General features: G+C 39.0%; 1 protein-coding gene across 5 annotated transcripts in view; it reads right to left on the bottom strand.

Annotated features, from left to right (window-relative positions):
* TFDP2 (transcription factor Dp-2) overlaps positions 1–12,723 on the bottom strand; it is a 138,623-nt gene extending 125,900 nt beyond the window's left edge. For 4 of the 5 annotated variants that reach the window (XM_008067303.1, XM_021717215.1, XM_008067304.2 and 1 more), the window contains exons 1-2: positions 12,607–12,723; positions 3,890–3,956 (exon numbers count right to left, since the gene is read on the bottom strand). In XM_008067303.1, coding sequence (XP_008065494.1) covers positions 3,890–3,956; positions 12,607–12,621 — 82 coding nt within the window. In that variant the 5' untranslated portion in view covers positions 12,622–12,723. The remainder of the gene's footprint in view (positions 1–3,889; positions 3,957–12,606) is intronic. The other variant, XM_008067305.2, reaches the window with a different exon arrangement.
* Positions 12,724–24,616: the final 11,893 nt, after the last annotated feature.

Here is a 24,616-nt window from a genome sequence, read left to right as displayed (position 1 = left end):
TACACTTTATATGTATCATAAATAAAAAACAACAAAAAGGACTACAATATTCAATAATAAAATTTTTAAAGTTCAATAAATTATGACTCACAAACACAAGGAAATAGCATGCAGCTATAAGAATGGTATTTATGAAGACTGTCAAAACATGGAGAGTGATTTTTTTTGATTTAGACAAAAAGCAAAACAGAAGCTGGGTACAAAACAGAAGCTCATGCCTATAATTCCAGCACTTTGGGAGGTGGAGGCGAGAGGATTGTCTGAGCTCAGGAGTTTCAGATCAGCCTGAGCAACATGGCGAGACATGGGCTCTACAAGAAATCAAAAAAATTAGCCAGGCGTGGAGGCACGCACCTGTGGTTCCAGCTACTTGGAAGGCTAGGATGGAAGGATCACCTGAGCCCAGCAGGTTAAGGCTAGGGTGGCTGTGAGCGTGTCACTGCACTTCAGCCGGGGTGACAGAGTGAGACTCCAACTCAAAAAAAAAAAGAGCAAACAGAAAACTATATACTAGCTTTGTAGTTTTAAAACACAAATGTATATATTCAATGAAAAATAATAAACAAAAAGAAAAGACTATGTTAGAATGGTAGACTTTTTTCCTATTTTTCAAAGTTTTGATACCATTATCACACCATTATTTCAATTAAGAAAAATGCTTTTCTACGTCTCACTTCCAATACAACTCCTGTCTTGGGCCTGTAATAAATATTCACTGAATTTCACCAATTACAAAAATAATTTTAGAAATCTCTTTTCCAAATCCTGTTGACTCATTTAATGTGAAGCTTCTCCTACTGTCATCAGCTCAAGGGATAGTAACAATTTTCTTTAAACAGGGCTGTTTAAGCCAGGCACAGTGGTGAACACCTACAGGCCCAGCTGATTGGGAGGCTGAGGCAGAAGGACTGCTTGAGTCCAGGAGTTCAAGACCAACCTGAGCAACATAGTAAGAGTCCCATCTCAAACAAACAAAAACACCGTATAGCTATTTCTAAACCAGATCTCTCTAGTCCAAACTTTCTTAAATGATTCTCTGTCTCCATCTTCTCCATTTATTTTATAAAGTTAAACAGAGAAGGTTTTACTCTAAACTTCACTGATAGTTCACCTGTCCAGGGCTGAATTTTATAACTAGCTTACTTACCCTCAGATGTCTATTCTACCGACAAAAACAACCTTCCTCACTTAAACCCTCATTCTCTTTTTTTGTTTTCTTTCTTTTAAAGGTATTTTTATTATCTTTTTTATTTTTTGAGTCTTACTCCGTCACCCAGGCTGGAGTGCAGTGGCTCAATCATGACAGTCTTCATAAATATCCCCAAGTAACTGGACTATAGGCATACTTGACTAACTTTATAGATTTTGAGTAGAGACAAGGTCTCAAGGTCTTGCTATGTTGCCTAGGCTGGTCTTAAACTCCTGAGCTCAAGCAATCCTCCCACATTGGCCTCTCGAAGTGCTGGGATTACAGGCATAAATCAACGTACCTGGCCTGAAGGCATTTTTCTTTTCTTCTCTTTTTTTTTCCTTCAGTCAGAGTCTCACTCTGTCACCCAGGCTGGAGTGCAGTGGAACACTCACAGTTACCCCAGCCTTGACCTGGGTTCAGGCAATCCTTCCGCCTCAGCCTTCCAAATAGCTGGAACTTCAGGTGCATGTCACCACGTCAACTAATTTTTTTGATTTATTGTAGAGACATGGTCTCGCCAAGTTGCCCTGGCTGGTCGTTCCCTTGGGCTCAGACAATCCTCTCGCCTGGTCTCCCAAAGTGCTGGACTGAAGGCATTTTTCAATGTCACCTTTCTCCTTTATGACTTGCTATCCTGTCTCTTGCTTTTTTAAATTTTTATTTTACCTTTTTTTTTAAATTGGAGTCTTACTCTGTTGCCCAGGTTGGAGTACAGTGGCACACTCACGGTCGGTCACCTCAGCATCGACCTGCTGGGCTTCAGTGATCCTTCCGCCTCAGTCTTCCAAGTGGCTGAAAATACAGGAATGTGCTACCAAGCCCGACTAACTTTTTATTTATTGTAGGGATGAGGTCTCGCCAAGTTACCCAGGCTGGTCTCGAACCCGCGGACTCAGGCAATCCACTCACCTCGGCCTCCCAAAGTGCTGGGATTATAGGCTGAGCCACTGAACCTGGCCTATTTTAATTTTTATAGAGACAGAGTCTCGCTATTTTGCCCAGGCTGGTCTCGAACTCTTGGTCTCAAGTGATCCTCCTGCTTTGGCCTTCCAAAGTGCTGGAATTACAGGTGTGAGCCAAAGTGCACAGCCCTGTCCCTTATTATTTTCCAGATTGTTGCACCACTCCATCCCCCTCCCATTAATCAATATAATAGTTTTCCAAGTCTACCAGGCCTGTGGTTCCCAAGTCCTTCCCCTGACCTGAATATTACATTTTATTACAACAGAAATTCCCAAGCATGTGCTGTGAATAGCCAATGGGTATACAAAGAAACTGATTCCCTTAGCCATCGGGGCAGCTGAGAGTGGCCTGGGGCAGCTGGAGCTTCTAAATAGCTTACCTCTGACCTTAACCAAATCTTGTTTAGCCCTAGTGTAGCCCACAAATGTTATCATTTTCTATGCATATCACCAGGTGGGAAAAAAATGGAAGAGAATCAAGGCTTAAAGTATCTCTTATATGACTCCATGATACACAATTCCCATGAACTATTAATATTATTAAGCTATATATTTTCATACTGAAACACATATTTCTCTAGCCTTCACTCTACCTTAGCCCTTTGAGGACTGATGTTTCCCTCATAGTTATTTGTATTGTAATGGCATACATTTTGTTTCTACCCTTTGAATGGAAAATTTCAAACATATGCAAAGGAAAAAAGAAAGGAATAATAAAACCCCACACACATATCACCCAGCTTAAACAATTAATCAATTTACAGATAATACTTTTTTATCTATAATGCCTCCTTCTCCTAGTGGATTATTTTGAAGCTAATTTCAGAATCATTCCATCATATCATTCCATCTATAAATATTTCAACATGCATGTCTACATACTAAAAGATACTGTTCAAAGAGACATATTGAAAGATACTGCTTGTTCCTCATAAATTCTTATACTGGTGGACCAGGTTTCTGATATAAGTATTTCCCAGTAAGTCATTTATTAGTCAAAGGAACCTTTTTTTTTTTTTTTTTGGAGTCTCACTGTCACCCAGGCTGGAGGCAGTGGCATGCTCATGGCCACCGCAGCCTTGATCTGCTGGGCTCAGGCAATATTCCTGCCTCCCTTCCCAGTAGCTGGAACCACAGGTACGTGTTACCACTCCTGGCTAATTTTTTGATTTATTGAAGAGACGAGGTCTCACTAAGTTGCCCAGGCTGATCTCGAACCCCTAAGCTCAGGCAATCCTCTTGCCTTTGCCTCCCAAGGTGCTGGGATTAGAGGCATGAGTCACCTCGCCTGGCAGGAAGTTGTGTGTGTGTGTGTGTGTGTGTGTGTGTGTGTGTGTGTGTGTGTGTGTGTGTGTGTGTGTGTGTGTGTGTGTGTATGTGTGTGCAGAAAAATATATAGGAAACATATAAATGTATTTTCCCTACTATACTTCCTTACGATAAACTACTTGAAAGTAAAGATTTCTCAAGAGAGAAAAAAGCAGTCTGAACAGTTTCAGTTATGATAGGATCATTGAAAAAGGATTAGAGACCTCTTTGGAAAGAGCAAAATCACACACAAAAACCCTCCGCTTCTCAGAGGAAAATGACCTTCATCCAACATAAGTCATTTGGTATGGGAAAACATGCTAATATTATATAATTATAATTATAAATAAAGTAATTCATGTACCTGTATGAAATAAACAAAATAAAACTAGCTTAATTCAGAAAATTTTAACTCAATGATCCTTACCTTTTGTTGGACTGAGATTCTGATCTATAAATCCTCTTAGTTCTGCATTTGTGGAAGTTAAACCAACCTGAATAAAATAGTTTTAAAAAGTTAAAAATAGGATCTTAAAGCATTATTTGATCACTTAATAAGCTATTTTATACCTTCCACCAGATGTCCACATCAAATATCATATACAGTCATATAAAAATGAATTATGTTAATCACAGAAGTATTATTAAAATGTTGCCATATTGCTTAAAATGGGAGAAATATTATCTAGTTTATGATCAAAATTAATGATATACTATTACTTATAAGCAGAACTGAGATCTATAGACTTCACTGATAGTTTTTTGATAGCAACCAATATGGCAGCTATGAAGTTGCCAAGAGATATTTCAAAATTCCATCCTCACTGCTACCCTTAGTTTTCCTGGTTTTTTGTTTGTTTGTTTGTTTGTTTGTTTGTGTTCTGAGTCAAGAGTCTCACTCTGTTGCCCAGACTGGAGTACAGTGGCACGCTCACAGCCACCACAGCTGCAACCTGCTAGGCTCAGGTGATCCTGATGCCTCAGCCTTCCAAGTAGCTGGAATTAAAGGCATGAGTCACCGCACCTGGCTAGTTTTCCTGTTCTTAATCACTGTCTATAATGCTTTTAGCACTATGACTTGTAAGAAATCAAATAAAGACTATTAACACCACAATGTAGAAGTGAAGTACACTGGCCTCAAGTCCGACTGGTTGGGTTCATGTTCTGGGTCATCAGGCCTATGAAGTGTGTGGCCTTGGTCAAGTCATGCAATTTCCTCATCTGTAAATTGGAGGGGGACACCAATACTTACCAATTCAGGTTTGCTATGAAGATTAAATGAGATAATTCATATATAGTGTATAGCACAGTACTGGGTTCTGGGTTCTGCTCAATCCATGTTAACATTCATTACTGTTGGTATCATACTTGAGGGACTAATCTATAGCAAGTATGTTTACAATCTACCTTTAGATAATTTTTTTCTTTCTTTTTTTTTGAGTTGGAGTCTCACTCTGTCGCCCAGGTTGGGGTGCAGTGCACAGCCACTGCAGCCTCAACCTGCTGGGCTCGGGTGATTCTTCTGCCTCAGCCTTCCAAGTAGGAGGAACTACAGGCGCACGCCACCACACCCAGTTTATTATTTGTTTAATTTATTGTGGAGACGAAGTCTCACCAAGTTGCCCAGTCTGGTCTCAAACCCCTGAGCTCAGGCAATCCTCTCCCCTTGGCCTCCCAACATACTGGGATTATGGGCTTGAGCCACTGTGCCTGGGCTAGATAATTTATTTCATTTCATGTACTCTACACTGTACGACTTGGCATCACAGAGCTGAATATGGTCATATCATCAAATGGAATTTCAGAAATACAAAGACTGGAGGGAAAAAAAACCCTCCATTTTTGGAAACCTGGCAGAATGCATCTAATAAACAGTTTTATCATCACTATTCAATTATTGTTTTAAGCACTGAAGATTTGTCATCTTGAAATATTGCAAGTTTGTGATATTACACAAGTTTGTAACATTACAAGTTTATAGTTTGCTGCTGCAAACATTCTTTCAAGGTACTACTGGACTGACAGGATTTTTAAAATATTAAGGTATCACTGACATAAAACTGTATGTATTTAAGGTATACAACTTGTGTTTTGATATACATACACAGGCCAGGCACGGTGGCTCACGCCTGTAATCCCAGTACCTTGGGAGGCCAAGGCAAGAGGACTGCCTGAGCTCAGGAGTTCAAGACCAGCCTGGGCAACTTGGCAAGATCTCATCTCTACAATAAATCAAGAAAAATTAGCTGCTGTGGTGGTATAATCCTGTAGTTCCAGTTACTTGCAAGACTGAGGCAGAAGAACCGCCTGAGCCCAGCTGGTCGAGGCTGTGGTGGCTGTGACAGTGCCACTGCACTCCAGCCTGGGCGACAGAGTTAGACTCAGACTCAAAAAGGAAAAAAGAAGAAGGAGACAAAAAAGATATACATACACATTGTGAAATGTTCACCACAATTGAGCTAACTGATATATCAATTACTGCTACATAGTTATCATTGTGGAGGCATGTGTGCTGAGATTTAATTTAAGATCTATTCTCTTTGCAAATAACAAGTGGACAATACACTATTGTTAACTATCATCACCATGCTGTACAGCATATCTTCAGTCATTTGAAAGGATTTTAAAACACACAAAGCTTTATAACTTTATATCTGTATATTTGTCTTATTTTTTAAAATACCCACTGCTTTAACATTATATGTTCTCATTTGATACTTTACAATTTCATAATGTAATTATTTCATTATTTGGTAATTCAAAAACTTTACTAATAGTTGTTTCTTTTTGCCAAGAATATTTCCACATATCGTTCAGATCGCAGACAAGCAATTCGAATGCAAATCTATCTCTGGCATCTAATAGCATCAACTTTTTTATTTTTAAAGTCACAGTCTCACTCTGTCACCCAGGCTGGAGTGCAGCAGCATGCTCATGGCCACTGCAACCTTGACCTCCTGGCTAAGGCAATCTTTCCACCACAGCCTACCAAGTAGCTGGAACTACAGGTGCACGCCACCACACCCAGCTAATTTTTTTATTTATTGTAGAGACAAGGTCTCAACAAGTTGTCTAGGGTGGTTTCAAACCCTTGAGCTCAGGCAATCCTCTTGCCTCTGCCTCCCAAAGTAAGGTATTACGGTCGTGAGCCACTGTGCCCGGCTTAATAGTGCCAGATTTTGATGACAGCAACTGGGACCAAGACATCTAGAAAATGGCTTCCTAATGCTATGTAGATAATGATATAGACACTTAACTTTGTCTAGCTTCTTATAAGTACTCAACCAAAATACTTCGCAACAAAATTTGCAATAACCACATAACATGGTTATTCAAAGTTGCTCACAAATAATATTAAATACTCAATTTGTTGAAGAGTTTACTGTGGTATATCTAATATGCCCCCCTCTTTGAACTCTTCTGCTATAAAAAGAAGAAAAAGGCAAATTGCTGGTGTTCTACTTTAAAATGAAAGCAAAGAAGGAAATTCAGCCTTTAATATACTCTATGCTGATACATTGCAACCATTTAGTCCATGTATTACAATAACTTCAGAAGGATCAGTTTAAACCTTTTTGTTATTGTACAACAATAACGGCACAAACCTCAGCTAAAACCACATATTTACAGTAGAGAGTTCGGTTACTGGGTTACTGTTATGCTTAAACACCTGCTCTCAATGTCCAACTTCTAGAGAGAAGCAGCAAATAAATTTGGAAACTTTTCAAGCAGCTGAACACCTGCACCCTAATAACCAACAAATAATACTCTAAAAAGACAAACGTCAACTGTGAATTAATATTGTATGCTAATTTTGGTGTCACAGATGGAGAGGAGGTGTTTGAATTTAAAGCTTATATAAATACTACCAAAATCCATTTAATTAAAACTTCAAAAGATGTATTCATTTCTGCTATCATAAACACTTTGAAGTTTAAAGGTTCAAAGAAAAAACATGATTTGAAAGTAGAAAATGTAGGCTAGTAAAGGCTTTTTCTTTTTTTTAGAGACAGTGTTTCACTCTGTTGCCCAGGCTGGAGTGCAGTGGCACGATCATGGCTCATCGCAGCCTCGATCTCCTGTGCTCAGATGATCTTTCCACCTCAGCTTCCTGGGACTACAGGCAAGCACCTCGATGCCCTGCTAATTTATTTATTTATTTTTAAAATTTTTATTTACTTAATTTATTTTTGAGTCAGAGTCTCACTCTGTCACCCAGGCTGGAGTGCAGTGGTACCATCACGGCTACTCTAGCCTTGACCTGCTGGGCTCAGGCGATCCTTCCAACTCAGCCTTCCAAGTAGCTGGGTCTACAGGTATGTGTCACCATATCTGGCTAATTTTTTTAAATTTTACTGTAGAAATGAGGTCTCACCATGTTGCCCAGGTTGGTCTCAAACTACTGGGCTTAAGCAATCCTCTCACCTTGACCTCCCAAAATGCTGAAATTACAGGGATGAGTCATCACACCCAGCCTAATTTTTAATTTTTTATAGAGACAAGGTCTTGCTATGTTGTCCAGGCTGGTCTCAAACTCCAGAGTTCAAGCAAATCTCCCACATCAGCCTCCCAAAGTGCTAGAACTACAGGTATGAGCCAGGCAGGCATTTTAAAATATTTGCTATTCTTTCCTTACTCTACATATTTTTAAAGGACCTATTTCTGTTTGTTTTTCTGAGAAAAGAATTTGGTTTTATTACTTTTTTTTTTTTTTTTTTTTGAGTAGGAGTCTCACTCTGTCGCCCAGGCTAGAGTGCAGTGGCACGCTCATGGCCACCGCAGTCTCAACCTGCTGGGCTCAGGCGATCCTTCCACCTCATCCTTCTAAGTAGCTGGAACTACAGGCACATGCCACCAAGGCTGGCTATTTTTTTTTTTTAATTGTAGAGATGGGGTCTTGCCAAGTTGCCCGGGCTGGTGTCAAACTCGTGAGCTCAGGCAATCCTCTCACTTCACTCACCCAAAGTACTGGGATTATAGGCATTAGCCACTGCACCTGGCCTTATTACTTTTAAGCAAGAAATAGACAAATAAAAATTGTTTCTAGTAAAGGGTAAAGTGGACTAGCTTTAATGAATAATTTGAAATTTGTATAAATTTTGGGTGCTCCACTTTTTAAGTAGCTTTATTAAATTACCTTTATATTTTCGTGATAATTTAATCATGAAACTCTTCTTACAAATAATGTAGATAAGTTCTAGGCTAAGTGTAAAAATGACCTACATTTTATTTTTTATTTTTTATTATTTATTTATTTATTATTTTGAGTTAGAGTCCCACTCTGTCGCCCAGACTGGAGTGCAGTGGCCGCTCCCGGCCACCACAGCCTCAACCTGCTGGGCTCCGGCGATCCTTCCGCCTCAGCCTTCCAAATAGCCGGAATTACAGGCACGCGCTACCATGCCCGGCTGATTTTTTTGATTTATTGTAGAGATGAGGTCTCGCCAAGTTGCCCAGGCGGGTCTCGAACCCGTGGGCTCAAGCAATCCACTCACCTCAGCCTCCTAAGGTGCGGGATTACAGGCTGAGCCACCGAGCCCGGCTATGACCTACATTTTAATGAGCAAGAGAAAAAAGTGAGCTCATATTTCATGTTAAACTTTTTGTCTAATCTGGGCCTAAGGAAAATTCAGGTATTCCTCTGAATTTTTTTTCAATGTTTTTTAAAAAATAAATTTTATGTGTATATTTAAGGTTTACAACATTATAAGATACATATATATAATAAAATGGTTATTATAGTGGAAAAATATCTGGGTATTCCAATGCCTTCTTACATACTAAAAGCAGTCACTAAATGTCTGTTAAATTAAAAAAAAACCTAAGTTCAATTTTTAAGAATCAAATCATATTCCTCAATAACATTATAATTTTATAATATCAATAATATTAATACTATTTTTAAAATTATAATGATTTATCAACATAATTGATTAAATTATAATTTGCTAACACTAATTAACATTTCTGATTGACATAACATAACTGAAAGAAAAAAGGATTCACAGTGAATGAAGCTAAACTCTACCTTTGACAGGCAAGGTGATCTTGGAACAATCACTACAAAACAGAAATAAAATATATATGCACGATGAATTCAAAGAGTTTTTTGGGCCAAATTAAATGATTATGTGAATTTATGTGAATTAAATGATTATGTTAATGGCAAAGTAATATTCAAGTGTGGGTTTTTATTCAAATGGCAATGGCTTCCAACACTTCAACCCTGACATAAACCATGTACAGAGAAATACAAATGACTGACAAACATACACAATGCTAGCTTAATCTACCTAGTAATCAGAAAATGTAATAGACTGCACTTTTTTTTTTTTTTGCTGATTAGACTGGCAAAGATTAACAAGAAATGGCAGTCTCATACACCACTATTATGTATATACATCTATATAATCTTTCTAAAATGCAATTTAACAGTATGAATCAAATGCTCCCAAAAAAAATCATACACACTTTGGCTCAGTAGTTTCGTAAGACCTTGCCTCATGGAAGTAACATGATGAGTGAGCAAAAAAAACAAGTATGTTCAAAAATGGAAAAAAAATGGAAGTAACTTAATCGTCAAGGTTAGAAAACTGGTATAATGTCTGTATAATAGGTAACATACAATAACTACTTAAAATGATGTTACAGGGATATCAAGAAAAGACAGTCATCACATAAATTAAGCTAAACAGTATGACTTCATTTTTCTTAAAATATATATATAACGTCCATATATTTCGGTTGCTATATATACATATTTGTATATATACCAGATGTCTTCCTAGACAAAATTTTCCTGATAATCCCTAGGCTGGCTATTTTTTCTTTTCTTTACTGTATTTTCTATAATAAGTATTACAGTTTGTGTATGTATGTATGTATGTATTTATTATAAGTCAGGGTCTCATTCTGTCACCCAGGCTGGAGTACAGTGGCACGATCATGGGTCACTGCAGCCTCAACCTCCTGGACTCAAGTGATCCTCCCACCTTAGCCTTCCAAGTAGCTGGGGCTACAGGTGCATGCCACCATATCTGGCTAACTTTCTGATTTTTTGTAGAGACGGGTCTCATTATATTACCCAGGCTGGTCTCAATCTCCTGGGCTCAAACAATCCTCCCGCCTCGCACTCCCAAAGTGCTGGGATTACACGCATGAGCCACCACTCCTGACTGTTTTGCGTAGGGTTTCTATTACCTGCCACCATTCAGAGACCTAGTATGGCATAGATAAGGCAAAAGTAACTCTTCACAAAAAAAAAAAACAAAACTGTTTTCATGACATGTTTAATAATGTCTCCACAAGAAGGCAATCTCTTCCATGTCTCAGCATCATGCAAAACAATTGAACACTCCTTCCTTGAAGCACTTCCTTCACTTTGTTTCCAGATCATCAAGACAATTCCTTTCTTCTGTCTTTCTAGCCATTGAGTCTCCTTTGCTGCTTCTCTCTGTCCATCTTTATGCTGAAGAACCTCTGTGCTCAGACCTTGGGCCTCATAAATATATTCTCTATCCATGCATACACTATAATCTCATGTAGTCCCACTGCTTTAAAATACTTTTCATAGGAAACGGCTCCTAAATTTCTACCTCCATCCCTCATCTTTCCCCTGAGCTCCAGAGTCTCTAATCATACTGCCGAGCCAGTATCTCTACTAGGATGTTTATAGGTTCCTCAACTTTATTATGTCCAAAACAGAGTTTTTAAGTTGATCACAAAATCCTATACCTCCCCAGAAGTTCCTCTTCTCATTTAATAGCACAGTCATTTATCCAGTTGCACAAGCCAAATACTGAGACATCTCTTGTCTTCTTTCCTGTTTCTATAATCCTAATGACTCAATACATCCTGATGACTGTCCCTAAATGATAATGAAGCAAAATCTGTATCTGCTTATAGCTACTAATGCACATTGAAAGCAAAGTTCTGAATAGTAACTCCAAATAAGAAAACAGAGATAATGTCGTAAGGGCCTGTTTGTGGACGCTATGTTTTAGCTGTATAATGGGCAATATTTGGGCCTATTTGTCTGACTCACAAGAACCCTTTAACATCTCTCCCCACACACTGTGCTGGTCCCCAGCAGCCATTTTGCACAACATGATACTTGCTTCTTCTGGTCACAATGAACCAAACCAGTGAACGTCAGACTTAAGCTGTGCCAGAGGTCCTTCCCAAGGGGTCTGAAACTGGAGCTGACACAGGCAGGATGTGTCAGGCTGCCTCCCTCCCATGCTGGCTGGAAAACTGAGGATGATGATTCGCAGAGAGGGAAAAATGAAGCAGATGCATAGTAACAAGCAGAGAGATGAGAGACGGAAACCAAGCACTGCTTCAGCTCCTGGTGGAGTTCCAGCTTCAGGACCTGAACCTCTCTGAGGGCCCACTAAGTTCCCCACTCTTGAATTCCTTGAGACAATCTGTACCTTTATAATAATAACCTCCTTTTATGCTTAATTCCCAAAGATTTTTATGTAATAATATGGGAACAGTAAAGAAATAATAAATTATTTCCCTATTCATCTTATGGCATACTATTTATTTTATGGCATAATTCTATACCATAACTGGGAACAAAATCATTAATACAGGATGACAATGAGAATGTAACTTGAAGGGAGGGGGATTCAGAAATGATAGCCTCAAAGAGAGGAAAGAAATTCAGTAACCTCTCCAAACATCTAAAATCTAATGTTCCTTCAGGAACCATCTGGAAGATAGCAAGCTTCTTTTGAACAACATCTGAGTATACACATTTCCCCAAGTATGTCCAAAAGGAAAAATTAGGCCAAAGGATACAGTGATTTGCTCAATCAATAAGGCCAAATAACCCTCCAGTAAGTACCAAAGAAAATGTATTCAAGTACCCAAACCCAAAGAGGGGTGGGAAGCTTTCTGGAGATAGCAATTGCAGCTGTTGAGAAGTAGCAACTTGGCATCCATTTACAAGAATGTTCCATGTTCATTAGAATACTGTATTTAACAGCATGAAAGTTTATCTCATACTCTGTATAAACAAAAACTACTATAAATCCATACGAGGAAACTAAATTTGAGTAACCAGAATGATGAGAAAATATGTAGGAAAAATAAACAGCTCACTTTGAAAAACACATTGAAACATTTGCAAATACTTACATTTTTTGCCGTCATGTCAAACTGTATTCTATTTAAGATTCTGTAAAGCCATTAAAAAACAAACAAAAAGTAAAACCAAAAAAACTTCGTCTTCGATAATTCTTTAAAAGAACAACCTGTTAAAGGAAAAAAAGAGGGAATAGTAATGTAGTAATAATAATAGGAAACACTTATGTCACATTTACTATGTGACATGCACTGTTCTCTAAGTGAATTATCTAAACTAATTCTCACAATAACACTTTGAGATATGTACCATTTTAATCCCCATTTTCCAGATAAAAACTGGGACACAGAGAGGTTAAGTCATTTGACCAACTCAGCTCACAAATGATGGAGTCTAGGCTTTGAAACAGTATCATTCTATGTAGCTTTAGAAACACCAGGGCTTCTTGGAGAAATGGCTGATTCTAGTACAAGACAAACCTAAAACTTCTGATTGAACCTCAAGTGAGAAAGGACTCAAAAAATGGTGACAGCATCAAAAGGAGATAGGCACTAGCTTACAGGACCTACAACTAGGCATTAGGGACAACTGAGCACCAGAGTATATAATGACAGTAGCAGATTAAAAACCCATTGACTAGCCAGGCTTGGTGGCTCAGTCTATAATCTCGTGACTTTGGGAGGCTGAAGTGAGTGGACTGCCTGAACCCACAGGTTCAAGACCCGCCCGGGCAACTTGGTGAGCCCTCACCTCTAAAATAATCAAAAAATTAGCTGGGTGTGGTAGCACACACCTGTAGTTCCAGCTACTTGGAAGGCTGAGGCGGAAGGATCGCCGGAGCCCAGCAGGTTGAGGCTGTGGTGGCCGGGAGCGGCCACTGGACTCCAGTCTGGGTGACAGAGTGAGACTCCAACTCAAAAAAACCCAAAAAAACCCATTGACTAAAAAAATAATCCAAGATTACTGGGGATAACAGGGGAGAAGAGAAAGCTCTTCTTTGTACTAGAAAGTCAACTAATAAAGACAAATGAATGATACAGTTATTAGTAAAACCTCCATTATGTAACTATCATAATAATTGATAAGGAAAGAATCACTACTCAAGAATCACTAGTCAGTGAAAGTGTGGCAAAAAACAGCCTTTAAATATCTCCCTATAAAATACCTATTAATTCACATTTTCCAGTGAAGAAACCTGGCATAAACCACTTCCACCAAGTGATCTAAGTTGCTAATAATGAGGCAAACCAACACTTGTCTCTTCAAGTACACTGAGATGAATACAATATAACTTCTGAGCTATTTCTGCCCAAAAGGCAAAATTCAAATCTAATCAAGAGGAAATATCAGAGAAATCCAAATTGAGGGACAGTCCAAAATCACCATCTGAACTCTTCAAAAACATTAACGTCATGAAAGGCAAAGAAAGGCTGAGAAACACTCCAGATTTAAAAAGACTAAAAACACGTGAAAACCAAATTCAGGCCAGGTGCAGTGGCTCATGCCTGTAATCCCAGTACTTTGGGAGGCCAATGTGGGAGGACCACTTGAGGCCAGGAGTTAGAGACTAGCCTGGGCAACATAGTGAGATCTCAATTCTACAAAAAATAAAATAAAATAAATTAGCCAGGCATGGTGGTGTGCACCTGTAGTCCCAGCTACTCAGGCAGCTGAGGTGGAAGTGTTGCCTGAGCCCAGGAGTTTGAGGATATGGTGAGCCATGATTGCACCACTGCACTTCAGCCTGGGCAACAGAGTGAGATCCCACATCAAAAAAGAAAAGAAAAAAAAAAAACCAAATTCAATGCATGATCCTGGAATGTTACCTTTCCTGATTTTGATTAACGAACTGTGGGGTTTTCTATAAGTGAATGCTCTTTTTCTTTCTTTTTTTTTTTTTGAGTTGGAGTCTCACTCTGTCGCCCAGGCTGGAGGGCAGTGGCATGCTCCCAGCCACTGCAGCTTGGCCCTGCTGGGCTCCTGTGATCCTTCCGCCTCAGCCTTCTAAGCAGCTGGAACTACAGGCATGCGCTACCATGCCCAGCTAATTTTTGATTTATTGTAGAGATGAGGTCTTCCCAAGTTGCCCAGGCAGGTCTCAAACCCACGGGCTCAGGCAATCCACTCGCCTTGGCCTCCCAAAGTGCTGGGATTACAGGCTGAGCCACCGAGCCCAGCCCTCTTTTTCTTAAAAAAAAAAAAAAAAATTACACTAAAATAGAAGTGCAAGGATATAATGGCAGCAATTTACTGTCAAATGATGAAAAAAATGATCCAAATATATAGAGAAAGCAAGAATAATAAAGCAGGTATGGCAAAATATTTACAATTAGTTAAGTCGAATGAAGGGTATTTCAGAGTTCTTTGTTCTATTTCTACTTTTCTCTTACTTTAAAATTAAAACTTTAAGGGTGGGTGCAATGGTTCATGCCTGTAATTCCAACACTTTGGGAGGCCAAGATAGAAGGACTGCTTGAGCCCAGAAGTTTGAGACCAGTCTGAACAATATATTGAGACCCTGTCTCTACAAAAAACAAAAAAACTAGCTGGGCATGGTGGCACACACCTGTAATCCCAGCTACTTGGGAGGCTGAGGCAGGAGGTGGCCTGAACCCAGGAGTTTGAGACTGCAGTGAGCTGCGATTGTGCCACTGCACTCCAGTCTGGGTAACAGAGTGAGACCCTGACTCAAAAACAAAAAACAACAACAAAAAACCTTAACAAGTCATTGAAAGGGAAGGATAAAACAAAATTTAAATTTGAAAAGATCATAAATAATTGGAGCTTTAAGAAATGGGAGCTTCTACTGACTTTTTTTAAATTTTTTTGAGTTGGAGTCTCACTCTATCACCCAGGCTGGAGTGCAGTGGCATGCCCATGGTCACTGCAGCCTCAACCTGCTGGGCTCAGGCAATCCTTCCACCTCAGCCTTCCAAGTAGCTGGAATTACAGGCGTGTGCCACCATTCTCGGCTAATTTTTTGATTTATTGTAGAGATGAGGTCTCATCAAGTTACCCATGCTCGTCTTGAACCCCTAGGCTCAAGCAATTCTCTGGCTTTGGCCTCCCAAAGTACTGGGATTATAGGCGTGAGCTACCATGCCGGCTTCTAATGACTATCTTGTACGTAAAATTTTGTGGAAGAAAAACAAAGTGTTTTTACTTTCCAACAAAACACAAAGTTTGTGATTTTTCAAAGAAGACACATTTAAAAATTAAAGTCAGACCTGAACCACAACCACACTTTTGCTTTCCCACTCTGGCTATGCAATGTCTATTACAATCTAATCTGAAAATCAAGTTTCTTCCTAGATCTGCTCTACAGTTATCAATTATTTTATGTTCTCTTCAGTAATATAAACTTAAATATGAGATAAATGATGAAGCACAGGTTTCTGATATCCCATTCACCAGACTACCTGACATATTCAAACTTGGAACTTTAAGATAAAATGTAAAAGATTAACTCAGCCTTTGTTTGCGTTTCATTTTGAAGATTAATATTTCAGCCAAGCTTGGTCTAACAGATCTATACTGAAATCTGAATCTAATACATATGAAACATCCCTTGAAGCATAAATTTATAAAATGTATCTATATATGATATCACTATGGAAGTAGCAACAAATTTCAAAGATGAATATTATGTAGATTATGGTCTATGCTACAATGTATTTCATTAGGAATCAATTACTTTTTTAAAAACTTAAAAGTCATATATTTAGCTTTAGTATTACTTAAACAGCCCATGAATTTGAAATATTTAGGTCTGAATAACAGTGAAAATAAAAAATAAAAAATTCAGAAATAAATGACAATGAAAATAATAAAACTTATTAAATCCAGCAGAACTAGTATTTAGGGATGTATTTACATTTCTTTTTATTCATTAGGCCACCAATTTAAAAGCTAAAAAATAACAGTGAGAACACAAAGATGAAGAGAAACAACAAGGATACATTAATGAAATAGGGAAAAAAATCAATATATTAACAACCTGGTTCTAAGATCCTGCTTAAAGTACAGGGCATCTAAAAAGCAAAGCAGCAGTGTAGCAGAGTGGAAAAAGCACAGGCTTTGGCTCAGCCTTGGCTCTGACAATTAGTGATGTGACCTTGAACAAGTAACTCAACCTCTTAGAGCTTCCATGTCTTCATCTGAAAAATAGATACACGGAGCAAACCCCTAGGGTCCCCTCCCAGTGTGGGAGCTTTTCTGTCCTCTCAATAAATCCTGCTCCCCCACCCCGTCACCACAAAAAAAAGAAATATAGATACACTGAGTGTTCAGAGTTATGTTAGACACAACTTGCTAAAGTGAATCATCAGAACTACCAAGTCCATGTGCTCAATGCCCTCCACTTTATACATAAACATTCTGAATATTATTACTAACAACCAAAAAGATCAATTTTAAAGATTTTAGTATTAACTTATAACCTACCTAAAATACAGTTACAACAAAAAACAATGAAGTGTTTCCTATCCAAAGTATGGTTTGAATATGTTAAATTTCAGAAACCTACTATTGCCTACCAAATATCATTTTCCTCTTCTTCCTTAGAAGTTGAAGGTGTCACTGTGCCCAACTAAAAATACTACATTCTCAGTCTTTCTTCCAGATGGGTAGACCATATATAACAGAAGACATAATTCCGGCCAAAGAAACAGAAGCAGGTATTGTTGGAATGGACTGCCATATTTGCCTAGTAGGTGTCCTTTCCCCCCTTCTCCCTGTTTTGTGTGTGTGTGTGTGTGTGTGTGTGTGTGTGTGTGTGTGTGTGTGTGTGTGTCCCCAGAGCATAGCTTTCACAACTAGGGCTATTTGTCTCTGTGCATCTGCTCCATTTCTGGGTTCAGTATTCAGTGATGTTATATTTCCTAAGGCCAGGCATTTGAGTGATACTGTGTTATTCATGCAAATAAAAAGAAATTAACAGAGTATTGTTGTTTCAGCACACTATAGTAAGAGGCTACCAATAAAAATACGTAACCACATTAATGAGCTTGACAGAACAAAGTGCAATTTTGTTTTATATGTCCTCTGTGCCTCCTCCCCAGAGCTCAGCACCAACTGGAATCTCTGAATGTTACCTAAAAATTAATGTTTGAAATAGAGCCAAAGTGTATGGATTTCTTGAGCAAATTTACCTTAATATCTCTGTGCCTCAATTTTTTCATCTGCAAAATAGTAATAGTACATCTACTTAATTAAATGAACCAATACACATAAAATGACCAGGACACTGTCTAGCACAAGGTGAGCACTCAATATTTGGGGGAAAAAGTGTCAGTTCACTGATTTCTCATGACAAATTAAGGCATCTTTCTCTAAAATAAATAATATATAATTCATGCACACTAGAAGTGAAAAACGCCATAACATAAATTCAATTTTAAAACAGAAGGAAAAAAAAAAATGTTTAATTGGGTTAAGGAAAGAAATCTTTAAAAATAAACAAGAGTAAGACTGGTGCAGTAGCTCTCGCCTGTAATCCCAGCATTTTGGGAGGCAGAGGCAAGACAAATGCCTGGGCCTAGGGGTTGGAGACCAGCTTGGGCAACTTAGCAAGACCTCGTCTCTACAAGAAATCAAAATAATGAGCCAGGTTGGTAGAGCACACCTGCGGTTCCAACTTCTTGGAAGGTTGAGATGGAAGGATCACCTGAGCCCAGCAGGTCGAGGCTGCTGTGGCCATGAGTTGCCACTGCACTCTAGCCTGGGCGACAGAGTAAGACTCTAACTCAAAGAAAAAAAAAACCAAGAGTAGGCAATAATTTCATTAATTCATTACTCAGCCAGCAAATGCTAAACAGTCACTATGTGCAAGCACTAACCCAGGCAATGGAGATAGCATAGTAGATGAGAGAGACTGTAATCACCAAATCTTCAAATGTAATTTTAATAAAGTAAAATTACATTAAGATAAATGTTATAAAAACAAATGAGACTGTGATAGAGACTTTCTTCATGCAGTTAAAAATTAAGTATGCTGTACTGGCTTTGAGCAATACTTTATATACTTTTAATTTAAAAATATACATTTTTAAGTAGTTTTAAAGAGTTTTTTCTTTGACAGTATATGTTTAATCTATAAATTATTTGCATTAAACAACTTAAACCTTTAGAAGTGTTTAGAAAGTAAATAAACCTGGCACCAAATGTTTCAAGAAGTTGCATCTTTGGCACTAAGATGACTCTCAGAGATAAACCAGTCATGTGCACTGATGCATTATGTTTTATCCAGACTCAACAATTGCACACTCCTTCCCATCACCAAGCTCTTCTGTTAGTTAAAAAAATAAGTCGGATTTCTTCTTCCAGCTTCATGAACACATTATGTCAAGCTCAAAAAGTCAATCTTTTGACCTCACCATCTGCCATGATCTCTTGTCAGTTTCAGACAATACAACCCCCACAGATGGACTCAAAATGCAAGCGCTTTTCCATTCCAATCACAAGTTAGCAGCTCTGGCCACAAAGCCTTTTAAAATGGTACATTAATCAAAACACAAGGAAGAAAGCAAAAATAGTTACAAATAAATTTGCAGAATTAAGCAGTAACATAACTTGAATCAGGGTTTGTAGACTTTCTAACACTGCCAAAAAAGATGCTACTAAAAATTAAATTTAGGAAAGGTAGCATATTTAAATAGTACACGTTACTAATTTTAAATACATGCTTGTGACTCAAAGTTTAGAAAATGCACAAAACAATAAACCAAGAAACAAATATCAGCTATAATCCCACATGCCAGAAGCAACTACAATAACCCTTCAGTATAACTTCTTTCAGATTTCTCTCTGTGCACTCAAACTTTTGGTAAGTGGTTTTTCTTTTTCTTTTTTTCTTTTTTTTTTTGAGTCTAGGTCTCAGTGCAGTGGAGTGCAGTGACACAATCACAGTTCACTGCAGCCTCAACCTTCTGGGATCCTTCTACCTCAGCCTCCCAAGCAGCTCAGAATACAGGCACGTTGCCGCCATGCCCAGCTAATTTTTTGATTTTTTTGAGAAACGAGGTCTCACTATGTTGCCCAGGCTAGTCTCGAACTCTTGGGCTCAAGCAAGACTCCTACCTTGGCCTCCCAAGGTGCTAGGACTATAGGTGTAATTAATACTTGACTGGGTAATATTAATTAGAAGATATTTCATAGAAAGGGATAGTATGTAACTTTTTCTTAGGTGATCAGCATATCTAGGCACTCTCCCAAGTGTTTCTCATGTATAATATCATATAATTCGCACCACAACTCTATCGGGTAAATATTATTACTAATCTCATTTTACAGATGACAAAACAGTTTTAGAGAGTGGAAATAATTTGCCCAGTTAACCAACTGTACAAAAGACAGTGCCAGAATATGAATCTAGCAGACATGTTCTTAACTACTTATGATACTTTACAAAATATATCTGACTTGCGATACAATAAATATATCCTCAAAATATTATAATGAAATTATATATTATTATTATTACAATAAATCCAGAGGAAAGGATAACTTAATAGGACAAAAGAATCTTTAAAAATCTCATACAGAAAATATATAAATATGACGCAAAGGGTTTCTTCCTTTTTGATTCTTTCTTTTTTTCATTTTTAATTTATTTTTATTATTATTTTCTTGAGTTGGGATCTCACTCTTGTCATCCAGGCTGGAGTGCAGTGGCATGATAACAGCTCACCACAACCTCAGCCTCAGCCTTGATGTCCTGGGTTCATGTGATCCTTTTGCCTCAGCCTCCCTAGGAGCTAGGACTACAGATGTGTGCCACCATACCCAGCTAATTTTTTTATTTTTTGTAGAGACAAGGTCTCACCATGCTGCCCAGGCTGCTCTTGAACTCCTGGGCTCAAGTAATCCTGCCTCAGCCTTCCAAAGTGCTGGGATTACATGCGTGAGCCACCGCACCCATCCTCTTCCTTTTTTAAAAATTTCAGGTGGCTCAGCCGCTCAGCCTGTAATCCCAGCACTTTGGGAGGCCGAGGTGAGTGGACTGCCTGAGTCCATGGGTTTGACCCCAGCCTGGGCAACTTGGTGAGACCTCATCTCTACAATAAATAAAAAATTAGCTGGGTGTGGTAGTACGCACCTGTAGTTTCAGCTACTTGGGTGGCTGAGGCGGAAGGATCACCAGAGCTCAGCACGTTAACACTGGAGTGGCCGTGAATGTGCCACTGTACTCTAGTCTGGGCCACAGAGTGACTCCAACTCAAAAAAAATTTTTTTTCACTATTAAACTTAAATGTTCTTTTTTTTTGAGTAGGTAGTGGGAAAGCTCACAAACTGGGTCATTCTTGTCATACCCAACTAAAACAGAGTCAGAGAAGGGCAGGGGAAGGCATTCCGGACACATAACATTACTTCAAAAATGTAATTCTCTGCAAGCCTGGCTGCTGAAACTGCCAGTTTGTTTTAATCTGAAACCAATTTGATCAAAAGTTACTGAAACAGCCTGCTACAACTATAAGCCGAGTTTTACCCACAGCTGTCACTCACCAATCAGAGCCTGCCAGTTCCCCAAACCCTTACTAGTGCCAATGAACTTTCTCAAGGAGCACGCCATAACATTTCTCCTTTTTATAAAACCTCTAACCTTCTCTTTGTTCCTCAGACATACCAAAGACCACATGCTTGGTCTGCATGTAAGCCCCAAGCTGCAATTTTTTCTTCTCAAATAAAACATTTTAATTTCAGAGACTCCTCTCTATATTTTGACTTTGACAGCAGTAAATTTCCTCACTCTATTTTTTATAGCAACATAGTACTTCTTCACATGATTATACTGCACTTTATTTCACTAGTCCCTGTTGATGGACATTTAGATTTCAGAAGTTTCTAAACTGGTGACAGTAGTCACATTTTAATGACTCAAGTCCTTAATGTGGTCTAGCATGATGACGTCTCTGCCTACCTCTTCAGCTCTACTAAGTAAGCCCTTTCCCCATTCCCCTTCTCTGATTCAGTTCCACTGGCCTTCCATCAGTTCCTCAAAAAATGCTGCTCCTACCTCAGGGCCTCTGCACATGCTATTCCTTCTGCCTGGAACTTCTACCTGGTTAACTCTTCCTTCAGATCCTTTCTCAGACATCACCTTCTCGATGCTGTTACCATTACCCACTCCAGATCAGGGATCTCTACTTATCACTATCCTACTTTCTCTTTTCATAGAACACTTTGAGTTTCCATGTATTTATTTGTGTGATTGTTGAAACTGTGGTCTGTCTCTGCCAACTAAAGTGTAAATTCCATGAGGGCAGGAACTCTGTCCATTTTGCTCACTATTATATACCCAGTGCTTGGCACACGGTTAAAGCTCAAGAAATATTCGTTAAGGCCAGGCGCAGTGGCTCAGCCTGTAATCCCAGTCCTTTGGGAGGCTGAGGTGAGAGGATTACCTGAGCCTGGGGGTTCGAGACCAGCCTGGGCAATTTGGTAAGACCTCATCTCTACAATAAATCACAAAATCTAGCCAGGCATGGTGGCATGAGTCTGTAGTTCTAACTTATTGGAAGGCTGAGGTGGAAGTATCGCCTGAGCCTAGCAGGTTGAGGCTGTGGTGGCCGTGAGTGTGCCACTGCACTCCAGCTTAGGCAACAAGAGTGAGACTCCGACTCAAAAAAAAAAAAAGAAAGAAAGAAAGAAATATTCATTAAATAAGTGACATAATCAGCAACTTATTTATCCTTATCCTTTAATAACTTATAATTATTCGATTTAATAAGACTTGGCAGCAGACAATGAAAAGACATGTAAACACTGAAGACATTCACACATCTGAAATCTCAGTGAATTACACAGCAGTACTTTGAATATAATTTTTCTGTCATAAAACAGCATTATATTTGTGTTCATTAATGTAAAAAAAAGTTATCATGGAAGAAAATTTTTATAATAGAGTATATTAAGCTTCCCTGATGTTTAATGTGAAAAAACAGTAGGCAAAATTTTAAAAAACACTTTTATTTACTAAAAGTTGCTCTTCCATAGAACCACTGAAACTTTACACTTTAAGATAATGAAAAGGGATGAGCATGATCCACTGTAATCCCTGCACTTTGGGAGCCTGAGGCGAGAGGACTGCCTGAGTCTGCGGGTTCGAGACCAGCCCGGGCAACTTGGTGAGACCTTGTCTCTACAATAAATCAAAAATTAGTCGGATGTGGTAGCATGTGCCTGTAGTTCCAGCTACCTGGAAGGCTGAGGCAAAGGATCGCCGGAGCCCAGCAGGTCGATGCTGGGATGGTCACGAGCGTGCCACTGCACTCCTGCCTGGGCAACAGAGTGAGACTCCAACTCAAAAAAAAGAAAAAGTTATATTATTTTTATGTTCACGGCTCACTTTTAAAATTGAAAAGAAAAACTAAATTTATATGAGATTTTACCCAGACTCTCTACAATGCTAAAAAGCAGTCAATACTACAAGCAATCAGTAACACTACATATGTGCAGTGAAATAATGAATAATGTTATCTCATCACTAGTTCATTTACATATTGAATAAATATTTATTGATTACCAGTTGCATGTCTAACACTGAGTATTAAAGATGCTGGCCAGTAAATAATTAACATTTAAGATACTATGGGAAACAATGACAGACACTCTGTCTTCATAAAGCCTACATCTAACTATGAACTACGTTTAATGCATGCTGTTTAACATTAAATAATGAATTTCACAATTAACTACTTAATGATAATTACTACAAGTGCTATGACCAAGACAAAAAAGATTCCTAGGAACATGTAAAATAGAGGACTTGAACTCTGGTGATTTTACAGATGACTTCTCAATGAAGTCACATTTAAGCAGAACTCACTAAATAACAAAAACTGATTAAACCATTGGCAGAGAGAGGGATACATTGTAGTCAGAGGGAACAGCACAGGAAAGATTAAAGGAAGACAAGTGCTAGGAAGTTCTAAGACCTAAAGAAGGTGTGTGCCCGAAGGGCAGGAGGGAAGGCTGCTGAGAGTGAGGCAGGAAGCCAGATTGTGCAGGATATTGCCATTATTTAAAAAAATTAGATTAGTGAAGCCGGGCTCATGACTCAGCCTGTAATCCCAACACTTTAGGAGGCCCAGGCAAGTGGACTGCCTGAGTCCACGGGTTCGAGACCCACCAAGGCAACTTGGCGAGACCTCATCTCTACAATAAATCAAAAAGTAGCCGGGCGTGGTAGCGAACACCTGTAGTTCCAGCTACTTGGAAGGCTGAGGTGGAAGGATTGCCGGAGCCCAGTGGGTCAACACTGGGGTGGCCATGAGTGTCCCACTTCACTCCAGCCTGGGTGATGGAGTGAGACTTCAACTCAAAAAAAAAAAATAGATTAGTGAGAAGCTTCACAAAGATTTTAAGTCAGGCATGTCCAATCCACAGCCTGCAGGTCCAGGACAGCTCGCAATGTGACCCCACAAAATCTTTTAACATCATGTATTTTTTAGCATTTATTTTCTTTGTGACCCCATGCATAGTTCCATTTTCGAAGCTCACAATCACACCTTATTCATGACATCGCTTTTTGGCAGCACATACATTTGAGCTGCGTTTGGGGCGGGGGGAAAAAAAAGAATTGTATCGGACCAGACATTAATAGATTAATTTTGGCCAGGTTTGGTGGCTCAGCCTGTAATCCCAGCACTTTGGGAGGCCGAGGCGAGTGGATTACATGAGCCCACAGGTTCGAGACCCATCCGGGCAACTTGGCGAGACCTCATCTCTACAATAAATCAAAAACTAGCCGGGTGTAGTAGCGCGCACCTGTAGTTCCGGCTACTTGGAAGGCTGAGGCAGAAGGATCCTCGGAGCCCAGCAGGTCGAGACTGCGGTGGCCGGGAGCGTGCCATTGCCCTCCAGCCTGGGTGACAGAGTGAGACTCCAACTCAAAAAAAATAGATTAATTTTACAAAACCAAGGTCAAATTTCCCTCTGGTTTTATATTGTTCTCATTTTTCTAAACTTTATAATAAAATATATTTTATTTTATTATTTTTTTGAGTTAGAGTCTCACTCTGTCACTCAGACTGGAGTGCAGTGGCCACTCCCGGCCACCACAGC

Source organism: Carlito syrichta, unplaced genomic scaffold, assembly GCF_000164805.1.
Source record: "Carlito syrichta isolate Samal-C Ts95f unplaced genomic scaffold, Tarsius_syrichta-2.0.1 Scaffold309473, whole genome shotgun sequence".
NCBI classification, from domain to species: Eukaryota; Metazoa; Chordata; class Mammalia; order Primates; family Tarsiidae; genus Carlito; species Carlito syrichta.
The sequence above is the reverse complement of the archived record's forward strand: the minus strand, read 5'-3'. Positions and strand labels throughout refer to the sequence as shown.